Raw genomic sequence first — 10,709 nt, 5'->3', positions numbered from 1 at the left:
GACTTATGGACTCAAAAAAAAGGGACTTAGGAGAACTTTGCTCTCTCTCTCTCTCTATATATATATATAGGCAAGATCCGGTGAGTTTGACACTTTTCGTGAGTTTCCCCCGCATATATAAGCAAATGAGTTGACAAAACCCAATTATCAAAAATTGAGCCGTCATAATCTGCCCAGCGCTTTCTCTCTCTTTCTCCCCCTTTCTCTCTCTACTGATAAAACACTCCGTTTCATCAAAAAACCACGCGAATTTTTTTCATCAGTTCTTCAAATTTTGATCAACAAATTTGATCAAGAAATTCATTAGTTCTTCAAAATTTGATCAACAATTCGTTCATTATTTTGATTCTTTCAATTAAAACTATCAATTTGTTCATCAATTTTTCGAAATTTGATCCACAATTCTCCGAAAACCCTAATTCTTCAAATTCGACCGAAGGTATTGATATTTCTTCCCGATTTCTGATTTAATAATCGAATAATTTCAATAATTGAATCAAATAACAAATTCTGCCTTAATTTACGTGTTTTTCCAAAAAAAATCAGCTTCAACGATGCTGAATTCAGACGATCAAACGCTTACTATGATTGATAATAATGCTGATAATCAAACAACGATGAATTCAGGTATAAATTTGTGACATAATGCTGATATAAAAACTGTTGTTATTACGTTGATTAGTTTTTTGTTCAAATTACTGATTGCATGTAAGTTGTTTTCATATTGTTTTCATAATGTAATTGCATGTAAAGTTTATGAGAATTGCATGTAGGTTTTCATTCATGATATCATTCAATATCTAGTATTTGAATAATTGGATTACAATAATACAATAAGCGCCTTTACAAAGTATTAAAATAGCTTTGTTATTACATTAAAATAATCGTGTGTGCATTGTGGTGGACTAGGCTACCAATTCCACTAAAACCCTCCCCCGATAGAATAATTGCATTTGTATAATACAATAACTGCATTATAACGTTAAAATAATTGTAAATGTAGATTGTTTTTTTCCTAATAAATACTACTTTATAGGATTTGACAAAAAAATCCTTACAATAACTACTCTTTAATAATGAAATAACTTTGATATTACATTAAAATAAGCGTGTGTGCGTTGTGGTGGACTAGGCTACCAATTTCACTAAAACCCTCCCCCCCCCTCGATAGAATAATTGCATTTGTATAATACAATAACCGCATTATAACGTTAAAAAATTTGCGTAATGTAGATTGTTTTTTTCCTAATAAATACTACTTTATAGGATCTGACAAAAAATCCTTACAATAACTACTCTTTAATAATGAAATAACTTTGATATTACATTAAAATAACTGTGTGTGCATTGTGGTGGACTAGGCTACCAATTCCACTAAACCCCCCCCTCGATAGAATAATTGCATTTGTATAATACAATAATCGCATTATAACGTTAAAATAATTGCTGTAACAGAGATTGTTTTTTTCCTAATAAATACTACTTTATAGGATCTGACAAAAAAATCCTTACAATAACTACTCTTTAATAATGAAATAACTTTGATATTACATTAAAATAACTGTGTGTGCATTGTGGTGGACTAGGCTACCAATTCCACTAAAACCCTCCCCCCCCCCTGATAGAATAATTGCATTTGTATAATACAATAACTGCATTATAACGTTAAAAAAAAATTCTGTAATGAGATTGTTTTTTTCCTAATAATTACTACTTTATAGGATCTGACAAAAAAATCCTTACAATAACTACTCTTTAATAATGAAATAACTTTGATATTACATTAAAATAATTGTGTGTGCATTGTGGTGGACTAGGCTACCAATTTCACTAAAACCCTCCCCCCCCCCCCCTCTGATAGAATAATTGCATTTGTATAATACAATAAGCGCATTATAACGATAAAATAATCCTGTGAGAGGTTGTATTGTTTTGTTTTGTATAGAATCTAAGATATTGAAATTAATAATACCATAACAATTCTTCTGTTTTAATGTTTCCAGGCATTGAAATTAATACTACCAATGCAACAACTTTTTCTACACCTACTGTTGCGTCTGAAACAGGAGAAAATACTATCCATAATCTGGGATTGAGATATACTCCAGGTGGCAGTGAGGAGTGGAATAGGATGGTAGAAAATGGTTTCAAACCTGCTCTGGGATTAATGTTTGTAAAGCTGGAGGAGGCAATAGAGTTTTACAATTTATATGCTGTGGCTTGTGGTTTCATACCAAGAAAGTACACACAAACAAGATTCCGTGATGGTTTGATAGACAAAAAATCAATGGTCTGCAACAGACATGGATTCAAAGAGGATCGCAAAAAATTCAAACCTGTTGTTGAATTTGAAAACACAGAAGAGAAAAAAAATAGGAAAAGGTCTGTAGAGCCAAAGAAAACAAAAATAACAAGATTTGGTTGCAAGGCAAAAATACGGTTTTGTGCTGTATTCAATGACCTTAAGGAGCTAATAGGGTATGCTATTGATACGTTTTATGAAGGTCATAATCACAGACTCTGCTCACTCAAAGAACGGGAATTCCAGAAAAACGTAAGAACACTTAACCTTTACATGAAGCAGACAATTGTTAACAATTGTAAACTCAACATCGGGGCTACCAAGACTTTTAGAATTCTGGCCGAACAATCAAATGGGTATGCAAACATAGGTGCATCTCTCACAGAATTCAAGAACTTCAAAAGAAATATTAAATGTTATATAGGTGAGAAGGATGCTGACATGATTCTCGATTATTTAAAGGCACTTTCTGAATCACAAGATGGCTTTTACTATGCTTACCAAGTTGATGAGGATAATTGTTTGGCTAAACTCTTTTGGGCAAATGCACAAGCAAGAATGAATTATTCCTTGTTTAGGGACACCATCACCTTTGATCCTACTTACGGTACTAACAAGTACCACATGGCGTTCACCCCATTCACTGGTGTTGACAACCACAAAAATCGGTGACTTTTCTGCTTTGCACTTGTCGATCATGAGAACGATGGGTCATTCATTTGGGTGTTTAAGAAGTTCCTTGATTGTATGGGCAACAAAGAACCTCAGTGCATTCTTACCGATCAAGATCCAGCAATTAAACTCGGGGTGCGTTCGTATTCAAGCAAGCAAGACATCGTTATCGCATGTGGCATATAATGAAAAAACTTACCGATAAAGTTGAGTCACGGATTTGTAAGGAGACTGACTTTGTTGAGCGGATATGCGGAGTTGTTTGGGATCGACTTGGAACCCATTGAGTTTGAAGAAAAATGGACTCAAGTGATTAATGACTTTGAGTTGAATGATAATACTTGGTTGACATACATGTATGGCAAAAGGCACAAATGGATACCTGCTTACTTTAGGGATTTGCCTTTAGGCTGCCTTTTGAAGACTACACAAAGATCAGAGAGTCAAAACAGTTATTTCAAAAGATTTGAGAGCATAGATGGCACACTTGTAGAATTTTGGTTGCGTTTTTAGAGTGCAATGGAACAACAACGCTATAATCACAGATTTCTTGATCTTTGCAAGTGACAAAGACATTGCCACAGAGTTTCTTCTAAGACAATGATTGAAAAACATGCATCTAAAATCTACACACATACTGTTTTCTATGAGTTCCAAGAGCAAGTGCAAATGGCTCCCTGTTCGTGTGCCGTTAGGGGTTTTTCGAGCAAGGAAACATGCACATTATAAATGTTGAAGTTGCCTACAGGAAGCATAGAATATTTCAGGTTATTCAATTTTATAAACATAATTGTCTTTTTACTTTAACATCATACAATAACTCGTGATAAAAGAATACAATAACCGTGTTTTACCATTAAAAAAATCATGTGAAAACCATACAATAATCACAATTATGCTTTACAATAATTGATGTTGAGTTTATTTGCAATTGTTCTGATTTTTTTCCATAAATATATTAATTTGATAATGCTTTACAGTAATTGATAATGCTTTACACTTGCCATTTTGTTACAATAATCAAGGATATGCTTTAAAATAATTGGGGAAGAGCTTTACAATAATCAGATACATGAGAGCTTTAAAATAATCAGAGGTATGCTTTACAATAATTGGGCAAACGCTTTACAATAATCAGCTACATGTAAAGCTTTAAAATAATTGCATTTGATCATTTGAATAAATTAATAATCATGTGAAAACTACTTTGTAACATTATATTAAACATAAAAAAACTGAAGGACTTCTACCTTGGTGTTAATTGCTAGTCTGCATAAAATAATTCATGTTGAACTATATAATAACTATGATTACCTTTTAAAATAACTACACTGTGCATGCAGGTTGCTCACAATAACGAATCAAAGGAAACAACATGTACGTGCAAGATGTTTGAGAGGAAAGGAATCCTTTGTAAACACATTATATGGATTATATCAGGAAAAGGACTGCAAAACATACCGGAGCAGTACATCGAGACTAGATGGACGAAGAAATCATATAGAAAGCCTTTGTATGGACTGGATGGAAAGTTATTGCAAGATTACGATCCCACTGATTGGAGAAAATTGGAATTATCAAGGGTATGGTCAGAGTTTTATGCAACAATAAGTGTTCTTAACTCGATGCCTGATAATCAAATCAAGGAGCTAAGTTTGATGCTTTTACAATTCCGAGAGAAAATAAATCCAACCAAAGAGAGCTTGACAAAGGATCAAGAACTGGAAATGCTCTTAGGTTGTTCAACAAAATCAAATATTCTTTGTTCTTCCACCCAAGATTGCAAAAAACAAAGAAAGCGGCATGAGAATGAAATCAAACAAGGATAAGGAAATTGAGAAGGCGAGCAAACCGAAGAGGCTATGTAATAACTGCAAACAAATGGGACACCATGACAAGAGAAACTGTCCAAATCCGTTTGTTGAGCATGCTTTGGAGGAAGAAGATGAAGAGGAAAATGAAATGGAGGATGAAGATGAAGAAGAAGAATGAAAAATTCATTACGCTTTAAAATAATCAAGATTACGTTTTAAAATAATCCATATTATGCTTTACAAATAACCGCAAGATTGCAAAATAATTGTGTTAGACTTTTTTACAAGTAATCAGGGGTATACTTTACAATAAGTGTGTTAGACTTTTACAATAATCAAAGTTATGCTTTACATTAATTGATGTTGAATTTTTTTACAATTGTTCTGATTTTGTTCATTTAATAATACCTTGCGCTATTACAATAATCATGTGAAAACTATACAATAATCACAATTATGCTTTACAATAATTGACGTTGAGTTTATTTGCAATTGTTCTGATTTTTTTCCATAAATATATTAATTTGATAATGCTTTACAGTAATTGATAATGCTTTGCACTTGCCAATTTGTTACAATAATCAAGGATATGCTTTAAAATAATTTGGGAAGAGCTTTACAATAATCAGATACATGAGAGCTTTAAAATAATCAGAGGTATGCTTTAAAATAATTGGGCAAACGCTTTACAATAATCAGCTACATGAAAGCTTTAAAATAATTGCATTTGATCATTTGAATAACTGAATAATCATGTGAAAACTATACAATAATCACAATTGTGCTTTATAATAATTGATCTTTGAGTTTATACGCAATCGTTCGATTTTTTTCCATAAATATATTAATTTGATAATGCTTTATTGTAATTGATGATGCTTTGCACTTGCCAATTTGTTACAATAATCAAAGATATGCTTTAAAATAATTGGGGAGGAGCTTTACAATAATCAGATTCATGAGAGCTTTAAAATAATCAGAGGTATGCTTTAAAATAATTGGGCAAACGCTTTACAATAATCAGCTACATGAAAGCTGATAGAATAATTGCATTTGATCATTTGAATAAGCGGCTAGAGATATTACAATAATGACTTAAAGTCATTGCAAAAACACTAACTTGTTGATCAATCAATGATGACTACATCAAATTTGTTCAAACAATCAATAATGACTATCTAAACAGTAGATTATCGAACAAATCCATCTACAATTGTTTGCTAAATCCATCTATAATCAATCAATTGCTCTTTTATGTGTTTCACGAGGACCAAGAATTACGTTGTTTTAACCCTTTTCTTCCCCGATCTTCTGAATTTTAAAAGTTCTTTCTCTACTTCCAATATACTCTGCCTGAAAGTTCCCACTTGTTCCAAAAGAGATGCTCTTGACTCGTTGACATCTGACATCAACAAAATAGCAACCATCTCAAGCCATATAGGAATCCTCTCACATTTCTTGTTAACCGCATACAATCCTTGCTCGTGCTTCCCTTCATATGTGAGCATGTGAAACATTGTGTAAAATCTCGATTCCTTATCACCCCTGATAGTCGCTTTCCATTCAAAATCAACATTCACGAATGTAAATGTGTTAATGAGAACTCCTTTTTGCCGCTTTCCTTGTCTCCAAAAAGTCGGAAAAAAATCAACCTACAAAGACATGTACAAAAAAAAAAGAAAGAATTAGAAAGCACGACTATACAATAACAAGTTTAAAACAATACAATTACTTTGTTACAAACAATACAATAATTCGATTGAAAATAGCATTTGTATATGATCGGGAGTTAGAAAAACGATCGCAATCTTTGCAAGTCTGTAAAAATCGGATTTTTCCCAATCTTTATGCGACGTATGGTCCAGCACATCAACCGTCTTGTTCATAAAGTTCACACAAACACAAAAGTAGTACTTCTCTAAAGACAACGGGATGAAGACAAGGTCCACATCGATCACAGAGTTTACAACATTTTCACCTAAAAAATAGGACCAAGACTGCACAACCTTGTCTTTCTGGCTGTCAGTTACATCATCACTATCCCCTCCTTGCTCTAGCATGTCTTCAAAGATTCCCTATAAATACCATAAAACTGTGAATAAAATTGAAGATAAATGATTAAACATTCTACAGTAACTGAACAATGAAAAACAGATCATACCATATGTTGTGTCCCAAGGAACATCATCACTGGCGCTTCTTTCTCATTAACCTCCATGAAATTCAAGACAACTGACCAGGCAGCTATTACGCGCAACTCAGTGTAATCTTCAGGCTTCGTAGAAAGAATATCAGACCTATCCAAGATAGCAATGCCCGCAGAAAACAGAAGTTCACTGCAAATGAGTTAAAAAAAAAGCTTAGTAAATTTTAAAAACAATATTTAAAAAATAACTACCAGCAACAATAACTGAGTTTTTCATAATACAATAACTATGTTAATGTAGTACAATAATCGATTATTGTACTACATTAACATAGTTATTGTTTTATGAAAACTCAGTTATTGTAATTGTAAAAAACATAGAATAATTGAACTTGTAGAATACAATTATTAGAATAATCACACAAACTTGTTTCTCATTGAGTTTGGAGAAAAATGAACATACTCATCTGCAAGATGGTAATCATCCAAGAAACAATAATCAACAACTTGTTTCTTCTTGCTTGGCATAGCGCGTGTATATCTGCTGTTAGCCCTCATAACTTTTGAAACAACAACAAGATTTGTATCCGCCTTGCCACGATTTATTGAGCGACCAAGACCATCGAGTTCGGTCTACTACCTCGGCCTGATCTAATCAACCCGGCGCTCATAGGTGTACCAGGCATACTCTTTTTCCTAGGCCCCGGAGTACCTACACCATCATCAGGTTCCTCTGCCATAACCCTAACAGCTTCCAAAGCATCGGCTTGACCCTTGTCGCTTCCAACTCGGCCTAGCCTACGCTTCTCAAAAGCAAAACAGTGACAAAGGTGCCTTTGTCTTTGTAAAATCATCAACCAAATCCAACAATTGTTTCCTAATTTTGTTGATATTGGCTAAAACAAAGATGGCGACTATCTCAGCTCTATATATGATCCTTTTCAATGCGTCATGCAACTCAGATTTGAACAACTTCCCAAAGATAAAACATCATATGAATCATGACAAAAACACCACAATCCAAATTCTGGGACCCTTCCGATTTCCACCCAAAAGCCACATTTACAAATTTGAAATTGCGGACCTCACTGTCTCTTTCAAAACCTTTCTCGACAAGATAACTACCAAATATTTCAACCTGGTTACATTTTTAAATCAAAAATCATCACTAAAGAACAAGAAAAATAACTAAAAGAAGTAGATGAAAACAAAAACTTATAATAAGGTACATACAATAGAGTTGGTAGCCAACACCCAGATACTATCTTCAAAATCATCATATACACGATTGTCAAGATAGTCCACAGTCTTCCCCACAAAGTTAACAACAACACAGAAAAAATGATCTCCAAAATGAACAGGAATAAAAACCTGGCATGATAAAACTGGCGTACATAAACCTTTGCTGTTCTCAACGATAAAATAATCAACAGAAGAAAGAAAGAAGAGAAAGAATTGGAAAAATTACCAAATCGGCACCAATGTCAAGATAACCTTCATTGTTCTCAATCAATGATGGTGTCCCAAACATTAGAAATTTCCTTTTTGTATAAATCTTTCTCATCATCGCTTGACTTTGATAAGCTTAAACAAAGAAGCCTATGAAAAATATTACCACACGATAAGAGAAAATGAAATATCACAATTGAAAAAACTTGGTTAATCGAATACAATAACTACTATTACGCTTTACAATAACTATCACAACAATAATGACTTTCATAATACAATAATCGAGTTTTCATAATACAATAACTATGTTTCCATAATACAATAACATTGTTATTGTAATACAATAATCGATTATAGTATTACAATAACAATGTTATTGTATTATGAAAACTCAGTTATTGTAACTTGTAAAAAAGACAGAATAATTGAACTTGTATAATACAATAACTGAAATACAGTATTAGAATAATCACAGAAACAATAAACAAAATTGAAGAATAGGAAAATTGAAGAATAGGAAAACTGTTTTAGTTGAATAAAATAATGACTAATATACTTTACAATAATAAAGTAACTACAATAGAATAACTGTCATAACCATTGTAAATTTACTGATACAGAAATATATAAAAAAAAAATTCACATACCGAATGACTTGTACAAAAAAAAACTTCTTGTGGGGGATAACCCTTTCCCAACCTTGACCAGCATGTCATTAAGTAAGAATGACCAGCAATCAATCACGTTCGATGTGATCATAGTCTTAGCAGACAGTGAAATAATGTCATCTCGAGTTAACATGTGATGAAATGAAAACACAACCAAATCCTCCCTGCCACATGGAAACAAAAATTATATAGTAAAGACAATAACCCAAAACAACAATAAAAGCTTTTAAAAAGTAGATATATTAGCAAAAAAAGAAAAAAAAAGAGAGGGAACAAAAAACATATAATGCTTACCCAATTCGTAGGTCATGATCGTGCAGAAAACAGTAATCAAGTACAGTCTTCCTCCGCATTAAAATAGGAGCAAAAAGCTCCTTGTACTTGCACAAAAAACCGAAACTAACAACTGCATCAGGATTGGGTGATTCACAATTTAAATCACACCCTATACCACAATTCCCAAAAAACGTATGCTCAGGCATAACGTCTGAATGCAGCAGGTAAGCACTTATAACAGAATTATCTTGAATTCTATCCCCAACAACATCCTCATTGACAACTTTGTTAACAACGTTATCCACACTACTCAAGTCCACAGCTTCATTCTCAACATCAATATTATCAATGCCGTCATTAGTTGGCACCTCCTCATTCGGTTTCTCAACCGCTACATCAGGGACCTTTTTTTTACCTTTCTCCCGAGAATAAACCACCTTATATTTTTCTGGATCAAACGCTAAACCCCCCCTTCCTCTCATCTTTTCCCTTTTCATGCTTCCCCTTTTCATGCTCCTTGCAAAAACTTTCATACAACGGCAGTTTACTTCCCGCCTGTTTCATTTCCTCAGCTTTTTCACAAATAAAATTGAAATATTTAGTGAACAAAGAATCATCGCCACTAATGAAAGCAGGGGTCGAAGAAACTGAAGTGGCTGTCGAAGAATCTTCAACTGTTGAAGAACCACACTCCTTTCCCATCGCTTCCTTCCGTTGCGTGTACAAATGGAGAAATATCTCAACATCCCTCTTCATCATCAAAAGATGTGCTTGGGAAACCTAAGAAAAAGAAAAAAAAGAAAAAAAGAAAAATTATACTAAGTCCTTACAATAATTATACTAAGTCTTTACAATAATTATACTAAATCTTTACAATAATTATCCTAACTCTTTACAATAATTTACAATAATTGAAAAAATAACTGCTACAAAACTTTAAAATAACTACACTACACCTTTACAGTAACTACACAAAAATGATTATACTAAGTCTTTATAATAATTATACTAAGTCTTTACAATAATTATCCTAAGTCTTTACAATAATTTACAATAATTGAAAAAATAACTGCTACAAAACTTTAAAATAACTACACTACACCTTTACAGTAACTACACAAAAATGATTATACTAAGTCTTTACAATAATTATACTAAGTCTTTACAATAATTATCCTAAGTCTTTACAATAATTTACAATAATTGAAAAAATAATCGCTACAAAACTTTAAAATAACTACACTACACCTTTACAATAACTACACAAAAATGATTGAAAGAATGATTGGAACTTACATCGTGACGGCCTTTGCTCAAATAACATCCTCGATATCAAAACAGTCAGCGAGTTCGGATACTTTTTCCCTGTTCGGGTTTAT

At 32.8% G+C, this 10,709-nt stretch overlaps 1 protein-coding gene across 1 annotated transcript; it reads left to right on the top strand.

Annotated features, from left to right (window-relative positions):
* Window positions 1-549: 549 nt before the first annotated feature.
* LOC141640864 (protein FAR1-RELATED SEQUENCE 5-like) lies at window positions 550-2,974 on the top strand. Its single transcript, XM_074449542.1, has 2 exons — window positions 550-627; window positions 2,004-2,974. Exons 1-2 carry the CDS (start codon window positions 555-557, stop codon window positions 2,972-2,974), a joined length of 1,044 nt encoding a protein of 347 aa, XP_074305643.1. The 5' UTR covers window positions 550-554.
* The last annotated feature ends 7,735 nt before the right edge of the window (window positions 2,975-10,709 follow it).

Source organism: Silene latifolia, chromosome 2, assembly GCF_048544455.1.
Source record: "Silene latifolia isolate original U9 population chromosome 2, ASM4854445v1, whole genome shotgun sequence".
Lineage (NCBI taxonomy): Eukaryota > Viridiplantae > Streptophyta > Magnoliopsida > Caryophyllales > Caryophyllaceae > Silene > Silene latifolia.
This window is presented reverse-complemented; position numbering and strand designations above follow the sequence as displayed.

Bases quoted from the DNA above. Each gene is read 5' to 3' on its own strand.
- LOC141640864 (XM_074449542.1), top strand. From the start codon at position 555: ATGCTGAATTCAGACGATCAAACGCTTACTATGATTGATAATAATGCT. The intron at 628-2,003 runs GTATAAATTTGT...TAATGTTTCCAG, and splicing joins TCAAACAACGATGAATTCAG to GCATTGAAATTAATACTACC.